The 23,238-nt window shown below is 35.1% G+C and overlaps 1 protein-coding gene across 7 annotated transcripts in view; it reads right to left on the bottom strand.

Annotated features, from left to right (window-relative positions):
• The window catches only part of LOC103548807 (histone-lysine N-methyltransferase ASH1L), an 80,721-nt gene that overhangs the window by 50,202 nt on the left and 7,281 nt on the right, over window positions 1–23,238 (bottom strand). For 5 of the 7 annotated variants that reach the window (XR_011537047.1, XM_070608662.1, XM_070608660.1 and 2 more), the window contains 2 exons: window positions 18,735–18,888; window positions 4,597–5,116 (listed from right to left, as the gene is read on the bottom strand). Coding sequence is in view for 6 of the 7 variants with exons in the window: in XM_070608662.1 (XP_070464763.1) it covers window positions 4,597–5,016 (420 nt within the window). In the remaining variant the exon portion in view is untranslated. The remainder of the gene's footprint in view (window positions 1–4,596; window positions 5,117–18,734; window positions 18,889–23,238) is intronic. The other 2 variants (XM_070608663.1, XM_070608661.1) reach the window with 1 other exon arrangement.

Below are 23,238 nucleotides of genomic sequence, written 5' to 3'. Positions count from 1 at the left end.
TGACACCAAAAGCACAGGCAATAGAAGAAAAAATAGACAAACTGGAGTTCACCAAAATTGAAAACCTTTGTGCATCAGAGAACACTATCAAGAGAATGAAAAGACAACCCAGAGAATGTGACAAAATATTCCCAAGTCTTACATACAGCCATGTGCCACATAACGATGTTTCAGTCCACAATGGACTGCATATACAACAGTGGTCCCATAAGATTATTACCATATTAGCAGAGTAGGCTCTACCGTCTAGGTTTGTACAAGTACACTCTATAATGTTTGTACAATGACAAAATCACCTAACACATTTCTCAGAACGTATCCCAATTGTTAAGCAACACATGACTGTACAGAATACATAAATAACCCTGAAGACTCAGCAACAAAAAAACAAAATTCAAAAATACTCAAAAGATTTGAATAGAGGGGCTGGCCCCGTGGCCGAGTGGTTAAGTCCGTGCGCTCCGCTGCAGGCGGCCCAGTGTTTCGTTGGTTCGAATCCTGGGCACGGACATGGCACTGCTCATCAAACCACGCTGAGGCAGCGTCCCACATGCCACAACTAGAAGGACCCACAACGAAGAATATACAACTATGTACTGGGGGGCTTTGGGGAGAAAAAGGAAAAAATAAAATCTTTAAAAAAAAAAAAAAATCAGACCAGTAGGGAGACTGGTATTTAAATAAAAAATAAAAAAAAAAAAAGGATTTGAATAGATATTTCTCCAAAGAAGACATACAAATGGCCAACAAACACAAGAAAAGGTACTCAACATCATTAGTCATCAAGGAAATGCAAATCAAGACCACAGTGAGATAACAATTTCATAACGTGTAGGACAGCTATAGTAAAAAGCAAACAAAACCTGAAAATAACAAGTGTTGATCAGGACTTGGAGAAACTGGAACCCCCTGTATTACTAGTAGGAATATGAAATGGTGCAGCTGCTATGGAAAACAGTTTGGCAGTTTCTCAAAAAGCTAAACATAGACTTACCATATGACCCAGCAATTCCACTCCTAAGTACACACCCAAAGGAAGTGAAAGCAGGAATTCAAACAGCTATCTGTACACCAATGTTCACTACAGCATGATTCACAATAGCCAAAAGGTGGAAGCAATCCAAGTGTCCATAGATGATGAATGGATAAACAAAATGTGGCATATGCATATAATGGAATATTATCTAGCCATAAAAAGGAAGAACAACTGAGACATGCTACATGGATGAACCCTGAAGACATTAGGCTAAGTGAAATAAGCCAGACACTAAAGGACAAATATTATATGATTCCACTTACATGAAGTACATAGAATAGGTAAATTCATAAAGACAGAAAGCAGATTAGAGATTACCAGGGGCTTAGGGGAGGAGCAATGAGGAGTTATTGCTTAATGGTTACAGAGTTTCGGTTTGGGGTGATGAAAAGGTTTTGGAAATAGACAGTGGTGATGACTGCACAACACTGTGAATTAATGTCACTGAATTTATACTTAAGAGTTGTCAAAATGGGAAATTTTATATTAAATATATTTTACCACAATTTTAAAAAATAATGTAATATAGCCAAAGACCACTGAACTATACACTGTATGGTATGTGAATTTCACCTCAATAAAGATATTAAAACAAATAGTCAGACATACCAAATCAGAATCAGCAAGAAAGCATCAGAAATGTATACTTTTAACAAATACTTTGTACATATATGTTGGTGTATACTTGCAAGTATCTCTATAAGACAGTTTCTTAGAAGTGACACTGTGGGATCAAGGAATTGCCCATTTTTCATTGTGACAGATATGAGCAAACTATTCTCAAAAAGCACTAAACCAATTTACCCTTCACCAACAGCATATGAGAGTGCTTGTTTCCCCTATATTCTTGCCAACACTGAATGTTACAAAATTTTTTTGGTTTCGCCAAATTTTAATACAGAAACATAAGTCATAAAATTAATTAAAAATAAACCAAACACACCTTAAACTTACACAGTGCTGTATGTCAACTATATTTCAATAAAACTGTAAAAAATACACTTAAAAAACAAAAACAAAATTAGGACCTTTAAAATCTATAACTAATATTACTTTAAATAAAAGACATTTAGAGTAGTTACCTCCTAATATTTTCTCAAAGGAATGAATTAAACTTTAAACTTTACTTATTAATGTGCCACTAAACTGTGAATTGAAATTTTTAAAAAATAAATGACATATTTGAATCACTCTAAATAAGAGAGTCCAAAATTTAACAATATATAACATAATTCAAGAAAGAGAAAATTTCACTCACAGAACTGAACTTGAGTTTTGCTTTTAAAAACTACATCAACAGTTAACAATCATTCAATACTATGACAGCAAATAATTCATTTATTTTTCAGAGGGTCTTGTTTTTGCCCTCTGAACACTGCTGAAAGAAAAATTCTATTAAGTGAGAAAATATATGATCTATCTTTCTATGTTTTTACTAGAAATTTAAGGCCTAATATTTGCTTTAAAAGCAGCACTGACAAAAATTCCATTACTTTGGAAGAATCGAGGTGGGGGGGAATGTTTGGGTTGTGTTTGGTAAAGCCTTGCTTTAAGATAAACAAAACAAAATCCCCAACCTTTCTTAGACTACCAACATGCCTCATAATAGTCCATCTTTCCCTCCTTAACAACTGATGCTTAATCTTTCTGGAGTCAGGAATGACTTCTTTTGAGAAGCTGGTGAGAGCTATGTAAAAATATATCCAAACAAAGACACAGAATTTGGCACAGACTATCATATTCTGAGGGCAACCACACACACCCAAACCTTCCAAAGATCCCAGGTTGTGAAGCCCTACCTTAGGCTGTAAGAAAGGAAAAGAGAACATTCACAAGAACCTATCACATGCCAAATACTATACATAAATTTAATTATTTATATAACCATTTAAGAAAGTCATTAATAGTCTCATGTTATGAATGAGAAAACCACAGCCCAGTAAGATAAACCAAACTGCCTGTGTCCAGTTATTAAGCAAAGATCTGAATTTGGTTCTGACCCCATAACCCATGCTCTTTCTGTTATTTTTGAAGAACTAATTTAGACGGTAGTAATATATTCAATATCCTATGCTAAAGTAGCTGTTGGAAAAATAAATAGTTATCACCAGCAGTTTTTTAAGTACACAGATACCTTCCCTCAGAAACCACAGACTGTATTCTACTACAAACAAGATATGTGGGACATAAACTATTTATATATTGAGAGTAAGTACATGTTGTGGTTGAAATCTTTTCAGTACAAAACCTCATCATTAGCACTATTTTTAAAAACCCTATAGAAAGATTACTTAAGACAATTATCCTGGAGCCCTTTACAAGTTAGCTGTGCAAGATAAGCTCTAACATTGTTTCAAGTAAAAAGGTCTAGATAAAAATCTTTTTCAATCAACCTTCTGAAAATTCTTGAGGTCAGCAGGAACAGGTATCTTCATTTCAGAGATGAAGAAAATTAAGGCTCAGGGAAGGTTACTCAACTTAACTAAGACTCATTCAGTTATTTTTTTTGAAGAACTGGTATAATATTCATTTTCTCCTTTCTTATAATCTAACTCATTCACAGCTCATTTTATCAATAAAACACCCCAAGCTACCTTACGTTTCTATGATCTTATACAGAATGGCAACTATTGAAAATTTCTGGATGTCACAGCAATTTGGAAAAGAACACAGAGCTTGCAACATTATGGTTTCCGGTAATATGTAAAAAGCACATGAATTTGATATTAAGGAATTAACAGTAAAAATCAAGTTATTTCACACAGTCAGGAATATTCCAAAATTTCAGTCAAAGTGTTAAGCTAATTATTTCTGCCTAGCTCCACTGTTTTACTAACGTACTCAAAAAATTAACAACTGAGTGTGGGCACACATGGTGCCTACAGCCTGAAATTAGATATTGTTATAGAGTGACTAAAACTTGTGGCCAACACATGGTCTAAAACAAATTTATTATCTTTACTAGACAGAGTAAGCAGAGTTAAGAAAAATCAGTTTTATATTTGGATAGCTGGCGGGAAATGGGACAATTTTTAATATAATAACTTGCCTTATGAGGAACAACAGAAATGAATGTTTTATACAATTAATGAATTGTATAAAACAATTCATTTAACAAAAGTTTTCAACATACGTTAGCAAACTGGAGCCTTAGAACCATCCTGAAAGGTAGGCGATATTACAATCATTTAACATCTTTGAGCCTTAGTTTCTTCTCTGTTAATTTGTCTATAGTCACGCTGTTAGTAAATAGGAAGGCAAGATTCAAATCTAGGTTTCCTAACTACAAATACAGTATTCTTTCCACTATGCCACACAGGAGCAGCAATCTTACAGCGCATTTAAAATGTTTGCCATAATTTTACAAATACATACATGGTTATACTATCACTCACATCTCTGACAAGCCTCAAAGCCTATTTTAGGCTCACAAAACAGACTATTTGGAAATAACATATAAAGATTCAAATCAAACTTCCTGCAATACGTATGTGGGTTAGATAAAAATAGCGAAACCCAAATATTGTCAACGATCACATATTGTTGGGAATTCTACTTACTCGTTTTGAAGGACAGTGTTCATTCTTTTCATCTGTCATCTTCCCACTTTTAAGTGCTTTCCTTGGGTGCTTAATAGTTGTTTTTATGGCAGGTCGACATACATAGTTCTCCAAGTTCTTCGGAGGTTTTTTAGTTCTCTTAGCCTGAAGGCCAATTTTCAATTTTAAATTTCCCTCTGAAAAGTTTGTTTCTTTCACTGAAAACTGTTGCTGTGCATCAGTCAAACCATCATCTTTCCCCGTTCCAATGTTTCTTTCTCGATTCCACTTGCGAACGTCCTCTTCCTCCTTTGTGTTGTTTTCTAGCTCTACTTCTCTCTTGCTGACCAGTGAACCACTACTGATGGCAGAGGGACTCTTTCTTGAAAATCCTTCGGAATCAGAACCCAATCCTAACATAGCAGTATTTCTAGGGTCCATCACAAGCGTATGTTATTGCCAAGGAACTTAGGAAAATTTTACAGAACTGTGTTCCATAAAAAACAGGAATCTCCAAAACTTGCAACCAGCATCTCTTTCTCTGCAGAACAGATCATAACAAGAATTTATCAGAATAGAACTAACTACTGATTAACATGAGAAATGGGTATGGGGATGGAGACAAGGAGATCAGGAAGAACCCAAAATCACAGTTTAAAAGAAATCAGTGTTGTTCAAAATAAATTTAAATTCATTTAATTATAAATGAATTTAAAATTTCAGAATAAGTTTATCATTCTACAGATATCATAAACAAGCTGTAGTGGTAGGGTGCAAATCAACATTTAAGAACCACTGTTATAACTCAACCAAGAAGCTTCTGCAACTGATGGTCAAGTAAACACAGCCTAAGATAAAAATAATTTCATATATTTTAGCACTTCTCAGTTTCAAAGAAATTTATTTCTCACATTAGTTGAATAAAATCAGTTTCAATGAAGGTAAAGAATCATATTTGGGGCTGGTTTCAGTGCTCCAACCTATTATAAGAGGTCAGGTTTTTAGGGTCAGGACTCTTGGGCTGGCTCTGTTGCTAGTGTACATTTCAACTCTGAATTCATTCACTCATTCATTCATTCAAAAATATTTCTGAGCACCTATCAAGCGCCAGGCATTATGCAACACCCCGGAAATACAATATTCAGCAAAACAGATCCAGTTCCTAAACTTACAAGCCTTATACTTTAGCGAGAAAGAAAAATATTAAACAAATAATTACACAAATGATTTATAACAACTGTTATGAAAATCTTGAAAACCAGAAATTTATTTTTACAAGTTTTCCTAATAGCAAAGTCAGTTGGCATGCTTCAATTCCCCAAAGCCATAAATTATGTTTAAACCAGCGAGCCAATTTATTATTTTACAATAGGTAGTACACGTCACCTGAGAATCTGAATAATCTACACAAGGAAATCCCCTTCTCATAAATAAAGATCCTCAGGAAACCAGATTACCATATAATCAGAAAGATGACTAGTGAATATAATTATCAAAACAAAACAATTCACTATTCTTGAGGACTGGTAGACTAGTCTTTACTTCAAGCATGTATCTGAATCAAGATCCAGGACTGGTATCTGCAAACAGAAGGACATCCTATCCCTTAGCAAGTTCCACTTATAAAGAAGAATATTTCATAGTTTAAACTATGCACCTTAAGACTTTTCTTTCCAACAAAATTATAAGATTCTCAAGAAGAAAGACATTTGATACAATTGTTTTACAACTCCTACAAGGAATGCAAATAAAATGCACAGCCCCATGACTGGCACATAGCAAAAGCTCAATAAAATGTTTCAACAATTTATTATTATTGCTAGTAATAGTAGTAGCAGCAGAATTTTAAACAGTTATTCCAAAAATACTGGTCAACTGACTAAACTCTTCAGTTTGTTCCCACCCTATTCATTCATGCTAACAGCTACTCTTCCAATCAGTTGACTCTGACAATTCTTGCTATCCACCACTTTGTAAAATAATACTTCATTATGACATTCAAGGCTTTTTATAATCTGGCTTTAACTATTCAAACTTGTTTATCCTTACTTCCCAACACACATCCCCTATAATTTAGTCAATTCAGTTTTCTTATTGTCCCTAACAAATCACGTTCATTTCTGCTTCTGTGCCATGTGCTTTCTTTCTCTTTACAAGTACAGTCCTGTCTTCTCCATGATATGTTCACAATCTTGAAATTCAACACTCTGGAAAACAAAAGTATTTTCATAACTCACTAGTGACAAAACCTTACTTGACCTGATCTGGGTCCATTCTGGTCTTAATTACAACAATTTCTGTGAATAGTCATACATTTCAATGCAGAAGCATTCATGATTAAGAAGTGTTACTCTAAGCACCAGAGTGGAAGTAACCCAATCTACATTATATTATCTTTCTAAAAGCAAAAAACAAACAAATTTTTGGATGATGAATTGCCGACTTATGTTCTCAGACCTACATTTAAGCCTGCACTGACTTGATCCTTCTCTGAAGAGCTATTATTCATGTAGGATCACAATTTGGGTAACCAATTTTTTTTTTTTCTTGCTCTACATTTGTCAGCTACATCCCCGAATAGACTACCATAATTAAAATGTAAGCAAGGCCACAATTGAAATTTCACAAGATTGTAACCTATCAATAACTCAATAAAAAAAATAAAAAAAATTAAAAAAATAAAAATGTAAGCAAGGCCAGCCCGCGGGCGTAGTAGTTAAGTTTGGGTGCTCCGCTTTGGCACCCTGGGATCTGCAGGTTCAGATCCCGGGCGCGGTGCATCCCATATAAAATAGAGGAAGACTGCCACAGATGTTAGCTCAGCAACAATCTTCCTCAAGCAAAAAGAGGAAAATTGGCAACAGATGTTAGCTCAGGGCCAATCTTCCTCACAAAACAAAACAAAATGTAAGCTTCATGAGGGTAGGGACTTCTTCTGGCTTGTTTACCACTACATTCCCAGCACCTGGGACAATGAATAGCACATATTATAGTACCCAATAAATAGTTGAATGAATGAATGAATTTTAAGGCCCCTATAGCTTCTAACATAATGTCTAGAATGTAGAAAATGTGTCTGTTCTTTTTTACATGACTTATCTTGTGTTAGAAACCCATATACACGTTTTTTCTTATTATTTGTTGATTGTATTTCATAGAGGTGGTTTTCTGTAAACTTACTAAAATATCTTAATTGCACTAGTAACAGCTTTCAAATCAGATACCTCTTCTGTCTCTGTACTATCAAAGATGGTCTAAGAAGAACAATCATGCTTCACTGATCTCACTTTATATTCCTGACCACTAACCTCAAGTGGACCCTTAGTAACACATTTCCCTAATCTATTCACCTCACCACTCTCCTAAACAACTATTTCGTATCATCTCCACTCTCACTGACTCTGCCTCTAATCTGATGACGGCAGCAGAAACAATCAGAACACTGCCACAAGCTCCTACCATGTATCTACTCACCTGTGTCTGTATCTACTGCCTGTGTCTGTGTTCCTATAGATTCTGCCTTCCTTCCTATTATAATATATAAATTGTCTCTACTTCCAGCCTCTCCACTTGAGGACTAAATCCTATCCTTGTTGCCTTCTCAAGAGCATTATTCAGGCAACTATCCTCTTTCTCCCTCACATCATCCATTTCTCACCTTTCCTCTGGATAATGTCAATTAGCATGAAAACATACTACAATTTTTCTCATCTAAGGAAACTCCTCTTGACTCCATATCCTCCACCAGCTTCCCATTTCTCTGTTCCCCCATACAACAAAATTTCTTGAAAGGGTTGTCGATACTCCCCATCTCCAAATCCTCATCTTTTCTTTTTTTCTTGAACACATCAATCACACTTTCACCACCTCTCCACAGAAACTGCCAGTCAAGGTCACCAATGTACTCTACATTGCTGAGTACAATGATCAATTCTCAGTCCTCTCATCTTACTTGACCTATCAACAGAATTTGACACAGCTAAAGTTCACTTGACTTCCAGGATTCCTCTCCGGTTTGTTCTCCCTTGCTGGCTAGTCAACCTCAGTCGTCTTCACTGATTCTTCCTTTTCTCCTAAAGATTGAACTCTAAACACTGAGGTGCCCCAGGACACATACTTTCCTTTTCTGTCTATACTCACTTCCTAAATGACCAGAGTCAGTCTTTTGGCTTTAAATTCCATCTAACATTGACGATTCACAAATTTCTATCTCCAGACAGAGACCAGTTGAGACTTCTTCCTGGAACTCCAGACTCGTATATCTAAATGCCTACTTGACACACTGACTGGATATCTAACAATTAGGTCCTCTACATTTAACATGTCTAAAATCAATTCATCTTCGCCAAACTCCCCAATCTGTTCTTCTCACAGGCTTCCTCATCTCAATAAATGCGACTCCAACCAGAAATATTTAGGCCCAAGATTTCTAATCATCCTTGATTCCTTTCTTTTCTAATGCCCAACTTGTCCTCTGGGTCAGCAAAGTCTTCTTTACCTTCAAAATACATGCGGAATCTATTTCTCACTAATTTGACACTTACGAATCAGATCCCAGTGAAAATATCTGACCCAGACTATTGCAATAGCTTCCTAACCAGTTCCTTGCTTCAGCCCCTGTATCTCTTTACAGGATTCTCAACTCAGAAGCAGGGTGATCCTTTTAAAGCCTGTGTCATACCATGTCACTCCTCTGCTCAAAACCCTTTCAGTGGCTTCTCATCTTACTCAAAGTAGAAGCCAAAGTCCTTACAATGTTTTAAAGGCCCTATTTAATCTGCCCCATGATCCCCTCTACCTCTCTTCCATCATGTATCAGTTTTCTCACTTAGTTCCAAGAAGGGAAGACACAGATCTGCTCCTTCTGTTTCTCAAACACAAGAGAAATACTCCTACCTCAGGGCCTTTGCACTTATTATTCTGGCTGAGTAGAACACCCTTTCCTCTAATAATTACATGGCCTGCTCTTTCATTTCCTTCATGTCTTTTGCTATATATAACGTTATAGAATAGGCATTCCCTGATAATTCTTTATAAAACAGAAAAACACCCATCCCACCATCATCTTGTCGCACTCTATCCTGCTTTATTTCTCTTCATTGCTCTTCTCATCATCTCATGTATAATGTATTTATTTAGGGTCTATATCATTCCACTGGAATGTAAAGTCCACCAGGAAATGGATTTTTGTCAGGTTAGTTCAATGTCGTATCCCAGCACCTAGAACAGTACCTGGCACACAGAAGATGTTCAATAAATATTTGAATTAATTCCATGCCTTATGTGGGTTATATCTTATTGGCTTCAATTTGTTCCTTTTCTATTTCCCCCCCTCTTTCTTATTTGTTTCTTAATTTCTAATGCCCATCCTGGGTTTCACATTATTAATGAACTGATGGACCTGCCATCAAGCTTTTTTGTTAGTTATTAAAACAAATCATTTCTGGAATAAAAACAAATAACAATTTACAAATTATTACAAAGTTACAAAAACAACTGCTTTTATACTACTCACAAGTACACACATTTTAAAATTTCCCCACAATTTTTATTTTTCATAATGAAAGAATTCCAAAAGTGTTACTATATACTTATAAAAGTAAAGCAGAATTTCAGTATTTCTTCCAAAGAACTTAAAGCATTTTTTACCAGCACTTATTCATTTTCAAAACATTCCACAGAAGGGTCTGGAAGAGCACGATTCTCTTCATTTTAAAAATGGAAAAAACTGAATCCAAGTGACACAGATTATTACATAAATAGGAGAATATCAATAAAGTGAAAATGAATTAATTTGAAAACACTGACCACTAACCTAGAAATGTACATAAGAATAGAGAAATATTATGTTTCCCTATCCAGGAGGAAAAAGAACAGTATGTCTAAGGGCATATTCTGTGAATCCATTTAGACAGTGAGACTGGAAAATCATGACTGGCAAACCCCACATACCAAATTTAAGTGTTTCTAGTAAAGATAAATCCAAATTCTGAAGCTACTTCACAACAAAGAATGCTTTTTATCTGCTAAATGTAAACTGCTTGAAAAGCAGTCCCTATAGCAGCTGCCAGAATGCTGTTTTTGAACTTTCAAAGCAATGTTCTTTGTGAATGATACTCTTTCAGCTTTTGGAAAGATATCTATGCAAGAATGATATTCTTTCAGCTTTTGGAAAGACATCTATACAATCTAAGTTTTCCATCCAGGGGCAAAAGAATGCCATGTTGTTACACAACTTATTCTGGTTCTACTACAGTACATTCAATTTAAAATACAGTTCCAAGGAGAAACACAGAACTAAGACTGCTAGAATCTCTTTGCTCAAAGAAGCAAATTTAACATTCAACTCACATGCAACTTCTGGATTTATAGTACGTTTTTAAATCACTGAAACAATTCATTTGAACAGTCTAGTCCAAATTCAAGGGAAACTAACACTAAATCTATAGCACGAAGCCCTTTTGCTCAAGATCATTTTAGCTATGAACAAAGCTTTTAGAAAATTACTAATTATATTAATAGGATACATACATTATATCAACACAAATTATGATAATCTAACATGTTAGATACTACTTATAAATTTACAAAATAAATCACAATTCATAGTGATTTATGAATGTCGCTCACTGTATATTCTCCAATATGCCACTAAATATCCGTGCAAGCAATACAAATATAAAATTTTCGAAAATTGCTCAAACTTGTTTTTCACCTCCATACCCTATTCCTACTATAAAGTAAAGACCACTCCCCACCCCACACCTCCCATAATAATCTCACATCCAAGTAACAAACAATGACTATGATAAAAAGAAACAATTCACTGTTGATACAGTGCTCTAGTCAGTGAGATACCATACCACTCTGGAAAACAATTCATCTATGTTTCGAGACCATTTTGTAAGCTACCCTGTCTATCATAAGGGGTGGGAACGGAATCAACACACTTTGATAGAACTCTATTTAGCAAGGCAATATAAAATCAACTATACATATTTTTAAGTACTATAAACAATGAGTCTTTAGAGTGGGTTCAACATTAGCAAAAGTAATAAAAATGCCTAAAATTTACTGAGCTCTTAATATGTGCAAAGCTCTATGCTAAATGTTTTGCATAGATTATCTCATTTAAGCCTCACACACCATGAGGTAGTTACTATTATTATTCCCTTTTAGAGATGAAAAAACAGGTTAATAGCCAACAAAAGGTAGAGCCCAGGTGTGGCTGGCTCCTCTTAAACACTATGTTATGCTGCCTCCCAAAGATCATTTTTAGTCCTGATCTTATTACTCCTCTGTGCCACACTTGGCATATTTGCTACTTGAACCTCTCCCTTGGTCTCTGTGATGACACATTCTACTGGCTCTCCAAATACCTCTCTAACCATTCTATCATCTCCTTTATGGATTCATCATTCTTAACCTACCCTTTCATTCATTCAATAAATATTTTGAAAGCCTCAAAATACATTTTGAGACTTGGACACTGTAGATACAGTCATAAGTAATAGAAATATGGTCCCTGGTCTCATGAACTTTAAATTTTAGAAGGGGAAGCAAATAAATGACTAATTATAAAATATGTAATTGTAACTTATAATAAATGTGAAGGTACTACTATATGAGGTAGTATATCAAGGGAACTTGGAGGGATAGGGAACATATCTTAGAAAGACATTTAATTTTAAGCTGAGACCCAGTCTAAGTAGGAAACAGCCAGGCAAAACGTGGAGGTGACAATGATCCAAAAATAGGGAACAGTATGTGTAAAAAGCCCCTGAGACTGTAAAGATAGACAGTAGATAAACCAAAGGGGAAATAATACAAAATGAAAATGGAAAGATAAATGAAAATAGCTTGCAAAGGGCCTTTCTGAGCTATATTAAAGATTTGGAATCCAAAAAGAAGCTCTGAGTAGGGGAGTATGAAGATACAATTTACATTTTTTAAAAAAACCTCTCTGGTTGCTGTGAAAGAATGATTAGAAAGACAGCAAATGTTGATTCTGGAATACCATCATAAGACTGACAGATTAGGTTGTTAGCACTGGAAATAAAGAAAAATGGATAGATTGAGAGCTATTTAACTGACATGATTTGTCAATAAGATGAAGGAGGGGAGAGAAAGAAAACGTGAAGACACGAGCAACTGGTGAACTGTATGGTGGTACCATTTACACACTCCTTCAACAAATATTTATTGAGTGCCCACTATGTAACAGGAACTGGGGATAGAGCAGTGTAAAAAAACACAAAAATCCTGGCCCTCAAGGGGCTGACATTCTAGAAGTTGTTTGCCAGGATAAGACAGAAAGGGGAGATCAAGAGTTCAGTAATAGAGATGTTAAATTTTAGATGACTATGAAACATTTAAGTGGAAAGGTCAAGCAGACAGCTGGAAATATATGAGCACGATATATACAGAGGAATGTCATAACTTTATGACAATAAAGTTAGTGAAGTCATAAGTTTTAACTTGGTAAGAAAGGTAATCTATATTATTAACTTTCTCTAATATGTAAGAATAACTTTTTTCTTTTTGGATAAGTATACTTATCTAAAATTACCACATTGCAGACAACAATGCTGGCAGATTTTTAGCTTAAAATAAGTAAAATCTAGCTTGTCTCATCTGTGATAAATTTTTCTTTGTGATCTTTATCAAACAGAGACTGTAATCACTGTTCTACTTCTCAACATTAAAAACTGGATATAAATTAACTATATAAAACTTAAAAAGTTTTTTAGCACATAAAACGCTCTTTAAAATTCTTATAGATGACCATTTATATTTCTCAGAATATATCATACTAGCTAAGTAATCATAGTACTTCCAGATGCTCAACTCAGAACCTGGCAGTCATCCCTGATTCCCTCATTCCCTTATTTTCAACCTTCAACCTAACACCAAAACTTGTGACTACCACATAAATAATTTTTGATTACATCCAGTTCTAATTTCACTGCCACTGACTAGTCCAAAAAACAATTCTTGCATAGAATACAGCATTAGCCTTCTAATTTCTTTGTATATCCAACTAGCTCTCCTCCAGTCCCTACTCCAAGATGCAGTCAGAAAGATGATTTAAAAAAACAATCTGATTGGGGCTGGCCCCGTAGCCGAGTGGTTAAGTCTGTGCGCTCCGCTGCAGGTGGCCCAGTGTTTTGTTGGTTCGAATCCTGGGCACGGACATGGCACTGCTCATCAAACCACGCTGAGGCAGCGTCCCACATGCTACAACTAGAAGGACCCACAACGAAGAATATACAACTATGTACTGGGGGGCTTTGGGGAGAAAAGGGAAAAAATAAAATCTTAAAAGAAAAAAAAAAAGTCTGATTGTGTCATTTCCTTGCTTAAAACCTTTCGATGGTTTCATATTAGACTTCAGATATAAAAGTCCCCAATCCTAATCATAACTTATAACTTAGATCTGCAGTATGGTACAGCAGTTAAGGACACAAACTCTGGATCCAGAATGCATAGCTTAGATACCAGTTCTACTATATAAATTTTGGGCAAGGCACTCCATGCCTCAGTTCTCCCATCCGCAAATAGAAACTGTTGTTAGGGTTCAATGAACTAATATATGAAAAGTATTTAGAACAATACTTCACACACTTTATCAGTGTTTACTTTTTTATTGTTGTTATTATCTGCTCCTACCTACCTTTTGTATCACCATTTCTTACTTGGCTATGAGCAGAGCAGGGGCAAACAACAACCAAAAAGAGCAAAAACTTGGGGCCAGCCCCATGGCCGAGTGGTTAGGTTCGTACGCTCTGCTTTGGTAGCCCAGGGTTTTGCCAGTTTGAATCCTGGGCGCGGACATGGCACCACTCATCAAGCCATGCTGAGGCGGCATCCCACATGCCACAACTAGTGGGACTCACAACTAAAAATACACAACTCTGTAGCGGGGGGCTTGGGGAGAAAAAGGAAAAACATAATCCTTTAAAAAAAAAAAAAAAGCAAAAACTGATATATGTGTGACCCAAGTGTTTTAACTACTTTTCAGTTCCTCAAACGTCTCTGTCTTCCTTCCTCTAGGAGAACACACAATTAGTTCTCTCTGCCTGGAACTCTCTTCCACCCCCTTTCTGGATGACTTCTACTCACCTTTTCCACCTCAGCTTAAAGGTCACTTCATTAGGGAGACACTTCCTAACCGTCTAGACCAGGGGAGATCTTCCTGTTAAGTGCTCATGTAGCATACTGTAAATCTCCTAACATTCATCATACCAGTAAGTTATATGCTTAATATCCATTATTTTCCACTAGACCATTTGTTCCATGAGAATAACAACCCTGTCTGCCTTATTCACTGCTATATCCTTAGCAAAGTGCTTGGAACATAAAAGGTATTCTACAATATCTACTGACTAAATAAACATACATATTATTATATTTTTGATCATGTATATAGATAAAGACTAAAAGAGAATAGACAATGAAAATAAAAAATTAAAGAATTCATATTTTTCTTTAATCTCATACTGTTTTTACAATTTAAAAAATAAGCACTATGTATACCATCATGTAATTTGCTCTTCAAAAGTAAAAGAGCAAGCAGTGTCCTAACTGGTTTAAGATGTTTTACATTAAACCACTCAATCACATATATTACATAAATCACTGAAATCACAAAAAACTACAATATCTTCATGAAGATACAAACAAAATTTGAACGATGTTCCTAAATAATTTATACAACATAAACTACACTTGCAAAGTTGGAGAAACTAAGATTTTTTACTCAACTACAGAACAATCCTTCATTTAAAAGACAGTGACAATCACCAGAAATTCCTAATTTTCAAAGTACTAATCACCAATAAATCTAGTTATTTTCATGTTTATGTACTGTATATATTCCTTCAAGTCCAAGATGCCACTGATTTTACGAGGCTTCATGAATCAATGACCACATTTTCAGGAGAAAAATTTTTAGAAACCACTACCACATTAAATGTAATTATCAATTGTGTTATTTCCTAATTTCAGAAACTTAAACTCAGAGGAAAGAATTTGTCTCGTGACCAAAGAAACACCATATTACACCAACAAACTACTACTAGAAGTTTAGAACAGGAAAGTAAAATAGCAGAAATAATTTACAATTAGTAAGCCATAAGAGGAAAATACATAAAGCATTCACAAAGCTAAATCCTAAGGAAAAAATTATACTTATTGACTGTTAAATAATCTCATCAAACTTTGCTTAGTTCTTCCTGAGAAGCAAAGTTAACATGGATCAAATATCTAACTTCAATTCTGTTTTTTAAAAAAGGTGGGATGGGACTGTGGTTGCAAGGAATGTACAGGGACACTGATCTCTAACCTAGAGAATTCTAAAATGGCAACAGGAGGGAAGTAGAAGTTACATAAGAAAGATTATCCCATTAACGAATTATTGTATTTTGACAAGGGTTAGGGGCTGTCAACTCAGGGCCAATGCACATGGTTGTAAACTAAACAAAAGAGCCACTTCCAAGAGGGCATGATTCACACTGTAAATATCTTACATTTGTTTTTTACAAAATTTTTCTGTGGAGAAATTGGAGTAGGAATGTAAAATGGTGCAGTAGCTTTGGAAGACAGTCTGGCAGTTCCTCAAAAGGTTAAACAGAGTTACCATACGACCTGACAATTTCACTCCTAGATATATACCCAAGAGAAATGAAAACATATGTCCACGCAAAAACTTGTACACAAATGTTCATAGCAATGTTATCCGTACAATGGAATGTTATTCATCAATAAAAAGGAATGAAGTATTGATACATGCTATAATATAGATGAACCTTTAAAACATTATGATAAATGAAAGAAGTCAGCTCCAAAAGACAACATACTGTATGATCCCATTTATAGGAGATGTCCAGAAAACAGAAATCTATACAGAAAGATTAGTGGTTACCTAGGGCTAGGGGAGAGGAGGAATGCCAGAGATGGAGAGTGACAGCTAACTGGTACCAAGATGAAATGTTCTAAAATTAGATAGTGGTGATGGTTGCCTAACTATCTGAATATACTAAAAATCACTGAAGTACACACTTTAAATTAGTGAATTGCATAGTACATGAATTATATCTCAATAAAGTCGTTTAAAAATTTTCTTGCAGATCAAAATAAAGCATGTTGAGGAAGGGGGTTCCTTTCCTACTTTGCATAAAGAATATAGGTTAGTGGTAGTCCTGTGAAAACTTTTTTCAATTAATTTCAATATGGAAAGAAGCTGATTTAGTTAATATATTTTACTGCATGGTGACCTAATTGGCTATCCATTTGGAGAAAACAAAGATTCATCCTTCACGTTATATACAAAAACAATTTCCTCATGGATTTAAGAGCTATATGCAAACATAAAAGTACTTGAAAAATATCTGTGAATATTTCTATAGCCTATGGTGGAGAATCTTTCTTAAGCAAACCAGGAAACGAGAAGCCACCAAAAAATACTGATAGATTTGATTATATAAAAGCATTATGTATCTGTATGGTCAGACATTGTAAACAAAATTAAAAGACAAACAATAGATGGGGAGAAAATACAAAAAACACGAAAAACGTTTAATCTCTCTAATATACACAGTTATTCTATAAACTAGTAAATAAGAAAAGACATACAAGAGATATACACATGCAATTACAGAAGAGAGAAATGATCAATTAGGAACATAAAAACTACAACCTCACTAGTAGTCAGGAGGGTGTGAATTAAACAAGATATTTTCACTCATCAGTTTGGTTGAAATTTAAAAGTCTGATAACTAATACTGGCAGAGTGTGAGAAAATGGGCACTAATGGCCACCATCATTTTGGAAAGTAATATTTACAGTATCTACTACAATTTTAAATTCTACATACTCTTTGACTTCAACAGCAATTCTACTTTTGAGACTCTATCACAGAAAAATAAGAGCATCAATAAACGGAGATTTATTACAGCACTCCTTAATGTGGCCACAAAAAAAAAAGTTAAATATATATATATATATATATATATATATATATATATACATAAACACACACACACAAAATACAGATAGCCATGTCTGCTATTTTTAAGTAAAAAAGCAAGTATAATCTCCTATTTGTAAAGAGTAGGAAAAAAATACATGTATTTATACACGCATAGTATGGATGATTATATACTAATTGATAGCACTGATTATTTAAGGGGAAAGGTTTGGAAGTAAAAACAAAAAAAACCTTTATATAATATTTTTTCTTGATCTATTACAGAATTTGTATTAGCTTTATACTTAAACAAAAATCCAATGAAAACATATTTTTAAAAGATTTGAAAAATATGTAGCTACCATATGCACACATCTCTCAAAATCTTTTTTTTTTAATTTCTACACAAAATTGAGAAAACTAACCCAATAAGTTCTGAACATACTTTCTAACTCCATTATTCTAGTACTGACTAGCTCTTTTCTCAATAGATTCCTCTCCTCTTTGTTTCTATTCAATAGACTACCACCTATTACATACTTTTTTATCTTTTTATTTATTTTATTTTATTGTGGTAAGAACACTTAACATGAGATCTACCCTCTTAATAAATTAAGTGCACAACACAGCACTGCTGATGAAGTTGTACAGATGTCTAGAGCTTATTTATCTTGCTTGACTGAAATTTTATGCCTGTTGTTAAGTAATTCTCCATTTCTCCTTATCCCAACTACATAGCTCTTTAAACTAGATCACATCCCTTTTTTTAAGGGAAAAAAAGACAAACTGGACTTTATCAAAAATAAGAACTTCTGTTTGTCAAAAGACACCACCAAGAGAGGGGAAAAAGCAAGCCACATATTAGATGATGATATTCACAATGAATATATGATAAAGGAATTGCATTCAGAATACATATTAAGACCAGGTACTTTATAAAAGAGGAAGTCTAAATGTCCAACGAACACCTAAAAAGATGTTCAATCTCAACAGTCATCAGAAAAATGCAAATCAATACCACAATGAAATACTATAACCCACCAGAATGGCTAAAATTAAAAAGAATGACAACACCAAATGTTGGTGAGGATGTGGAGCAACTGAAATACCTATACATTCCTGGTAGAGTTAGAAAGTCATACAATCAATCTGGAAAACTGTAAGTATTTACTAAAGATAAAAATATGCTTACCCTGTAGCCCAGCAATTCCACTCCTAGGTATATGCCAAAGAGAAATGAGTGCATATTGTTCACCAAAAGAGAAGAGGTGGCCAGGTAAAGCTTCACAGCATCAACTTGAACTTTGTCTCAGAAGATGGGTAGGTGTTTTCTAAGCAGCCAGGCACTGGGAGGAACATGAAAGTCATGGAGATATAAACGAACTGTATTTGGGAATGATGGCAGTTCCAAACAGCTGGAGCACAGGGTAAGAGGCCCAGTGGGACACAAAGCTGAAGAGGTAGGCAGGAACTTGGAGAAAGTGCAAAACAATCCCTTCTGCCAAGGGATATAGTCAGGTTGGGATTTAGAAACTGTACTCAGAGAGGTATGTGGGATGTAGCTAGGGAGGCTAGGTAATTGTGGGCAGAAAGCCAATCAGGGTGGGCCATAGATAAATAATTATCACTTTGCTGCCATTTTACTGATTCTGGACAAGAATTACTTTTCTTATACCCAGCCTGCCATTCTAACATTGGTATGTTGCTTTATAACTGATGATTCTCCAGAAATTATTGCATTACCAAAATGGTGAAGGGGAAAGGAAGGTGGACAGATGACAGACAGTCCAGCAAAGATTTACTTAAACCACCATCCAACCATCACCGTCCTTACATGAGTTTATTTCCATTTTTAAGAGCAGTTTCTGTTGAAGAATAGGTAAAGAATGCAACTGTCATTTCATAACACTCATAATTAAGATGCTTATGAAACAAGGGATATTGACAATCAAAATCGCCTATGAACTCCCAAAAATAATGTACCAAAAATTTTATGTGCATACGTGCACTTTTCAGGAAAGGGCACAAAGGTTTCATTACATACTTAATAGGGCCCATGACTACTACCACCACTACCACCACCACAAAGAGTTATGATGTTCTGTTTTCAAGGCCAGTTTCTAAGGTAAGGTACAGCAGAACGGATGCCCATGAAACTAGGGGGTGGCCATTTTTAACCATCTTCTAAGCCTCAGTGAACAGTTTCCAGATTTTTGTAGAATATATTCATCTAGAAATATTTTTAGAGCCTTATCTGAATTCCAAATCACATCACTATCTTAAACATCTCAGTTCTACTTAAGAAGATCTGCAAACTATCTGGAAATTTTGGGGTAGTGTTTTCTTAACACACCATTTGCCTGGAAGAGAAAGGCTCTAATGCACACAAACCAATGATTCTCACTTTGACTTGGGAAAAAGAAATCATCCATGATATGGATCCTTAGTTCTCTGGTGATTTCTATAAAATAGCAACAAGAGGCCAGATAAACCCTGGGGAATACATTGTTCCCCTCAATGTTCTGGAATTAATTTCTCTACCTGGACTGACAAAGTCCAAAACTACTGGTCTTATTTAGGCATAGTCCCAGTTCAACAGATGCGCCCTACATTTTCCTAATGGTAGACGTGGATTGGCAAGTGTGAATTCATGTACTCAAGCAACAGTATCTGTTTCATGCATTAGCTAAGAGGACTTCCGACACATTTTTAAATCAACAATAAATAATCTATATGCTGTGACTGCCTTTATTGTCTGTTATTTCTATTTGTTTCAATTTCTAACACCTCAAATACATGTAAATAAATCCTTACCTACACCCAGGAAATATGTTCCAAAATATGCAGCAAGTCAACCTAAACAATATTAAGCCCCTAATATTCACAAGTATTAGATCCTACACATGTATCCAGGATATTCGATGTTTTGACTCATTAAGTCCACAGATGAAAAACCAGCTTCTTTAAAGGAAAGTTTAACAATGCCCAATGATAGACTAAATAAGTAATTAGAAGGCAGTTTGATCTCACTCTTATTCTGTAAATTTTCAAAGCTAGAAATGGTTATCATGTTAATGGGTAAGGAGCTTCATGTCTTTTGATACCTCATTCATCATTTTATAAACTTGTATTTATTTGTTTTACCTTATGTTGCCGTTCACAATGGATATCTAGGAAGATAACGACCAATCTTTTCAGAGTAAGCAAGCAGAAATAGGCACTCTGGTTCTAAATTTCGTATAACATGAGTGTTCTGATCTCTGCGACACAAACAGCTAACAGATAAAAAATAGCAATTTGTTGATCAACCACTTTATTATTATCTCTATGTCTTGACTAGTTAGTACTTGTTAGGTTTTCTTAGTCAGGAAGCTATTCTTAAAATTATCAAAAGATTCTTTAAACCTAGTATTCTTGATTAAATTTCTCTAAGTGTCAAGAATACCCACAACTGAGTCCAAAACCTTCAACCCTTCTCTATCTACATTCTCTCTCCAGGTTAACTCATCAAATCCCATGGCTCTAAATAGCATTTCTACACAGATCAACACCCAAATTTATATTTGCCCTGACCTCAAGACTTATACATCCAACTGCCTACTCAATATCTCAACCTGAAACACTTAATAGAAAACTCAAAGTCAGTATAGCAAACCAAATTCTTAATTTCTGCACTCCCACAATCTGCTTCTTCCAATGTTCCTCATCTCAGCAAACGGCATCAAATTATTGAGGCCATGATTGGAGTCATTCTTGACTACTCTTTTACTCAAACCCCACATGCAACCTAAGTTATCGTCCCCACTACTTTCAAAATATATCCCAAATCCATCTCCCAAATCCATCTCCCTGATAACACTCTAGGTTCAACTCCCAATCATCTCTTGCCTCAAATATTACAATGGCCTCCTAAGTGGTCACTCTGGTTACACCACTCTTGCATTTCAAAGTGCATATATTAGATTAAGTCACTTCCCTGCTCAAAACTTTCCAATAGCTTCCTGTCAAATCCAGAATAAAACCTAGACACTTAGCCAAGTCTTGTAAGCTCCTACATTATCTAGCCCCGGGCTACCTCTTCTACCTAACCTCTTCTTTCCTATTATTCTTCCCTGCCTTGTTTACTCTGTTCCAGCCCCTTCCTATTTCTTAAACACACCAAACACACTACTGTCTCAGGGCTTATGCTCATGCCCCAGAGAGCTGCATGGGGTCCTTCATATCATTCAAGTCTCTGCTCAAATACCACTGCCTCAAAGGACTTCTCTAACCACCTAACATCCCCTTACCCTATTTACATTCCCTATACAACATTTATCACTGAAATGCTATGACATCGTATCCATTTATTTAATATTTTACTCAATAGAAAGTGAGCACCATGAGGGCAGTAATTTTTCACTGTTTTATTCACTGCTGTATCCCTTGGGCTTAGAGAAGTACTTGGTATAAAGCATATAATTAATATTTGTTGAATGAAAGAATGAATATCCCTTCTGTTAGAAGGCACAGGATGCAGAATGCTAGTTTTTATCTGACTCTGAACAAAGGTCTTAACCCACTGATATCCCAAGGGACTAAGTGTCCAATAGATTGCCTGGATAAAACGTAAGCACACAATAAAGATTCCTCAAGAGGAAGAGATTTCTGGCCTAGAATTGATTTGCTCTGGCATAAAACAATCATATCCCAAGACATTCCTTCAGAAATCTCTAGTATACCTTAAGAACAAAAGTCTTGCTTGAACCACATGTAACATGATGAGAGCAGTATGTTAAAGCAGTACTGAAAGATCTTGTCCTGGAAAAAGAAAATGAAAATGGCCAAGGCCCTTATTTGTTCAGCACTGTATCCTAGTGCCTGGCACATAATAAGCACTCAATAAATACATGTTGATCTTGTTTCTGAATCAAATGAGATTGTTTAGTGAAAGAGCTGGGTTCCACTTTAGAAGAAGAATGCACTGAGCTCCTAAAACTCAAAGGAAATACTGATAAGCTTTAAAAAAGGAACTGTCAAAACCCAACCCACTTCAATTCAAAGACTTAAGGTCGTCCACCCCTATAGATCTAAGATATATCCCTGTTCACTTTGGAGACAAATTCTTGATTTGGTAAGAAGGTAAAAAGAAGCCAACACAAAAGCCTAGTCTCAAGTTAAGTGGGAATTACTTTCATATTCAAAAGTAAAATTTACATGTGAGGAAAATAAGATAAATTGAGAATTAGAAAAAGCATGTACACATGTAAGGAAGTCGTTTACATATACTTTCAAAAATGTATTTTGCATTGATTTTTCCTCTTATAGGAAATATATATATATATAAGGGAGGTAATTTGTTTTGCTAAAAAAATTTCTCTTTTCAGAAAATGAAGAGGAGAAATAACTTAATAGCAAATTTGTATTATGTACTTGCTACATGAATACATTATGCTAAGCACTTTACACATATTATCTCGTACAATCCCTCAACAACCCTACACTGTAAGTATTGTCATCATTTTACAGTCAAAGAAATCAAAAAACATAAGTATTTTGCTAAAGATTATACAGTCAGTAAGTAGCAAAACTGGGATCTGAGCCTAGTCAATTTGATTTCAGAGTCCATGGTCTTAATCACAATTTGGGATTTTCAACAAATTGTGGGGAAACATACCAATGTGGAGGCTCAGAGATTTGTTCATTATTAAGAAAAG

The sequence above is a fragment of the Equus przewalskii genome, unplaced genomic scaffold (genome assembly GCF_037783145.1).
Source record: "Equus przewalskii isolate Varuska unplaced genomic scaffold, EquPr2 ChrUn-9, whole genome shotgun sequence".
In the NCBI taxonomy this organism is placed as follows: domain Eukaryota; kingdom Metazoa; phylum Chordata; class Mammalia; order Perissodactyla; family Equidae; genus Equus; species Equus przewalskii.
This window is presented reverse-complemented; position numbering and strand designations above follow the sequence as displayed.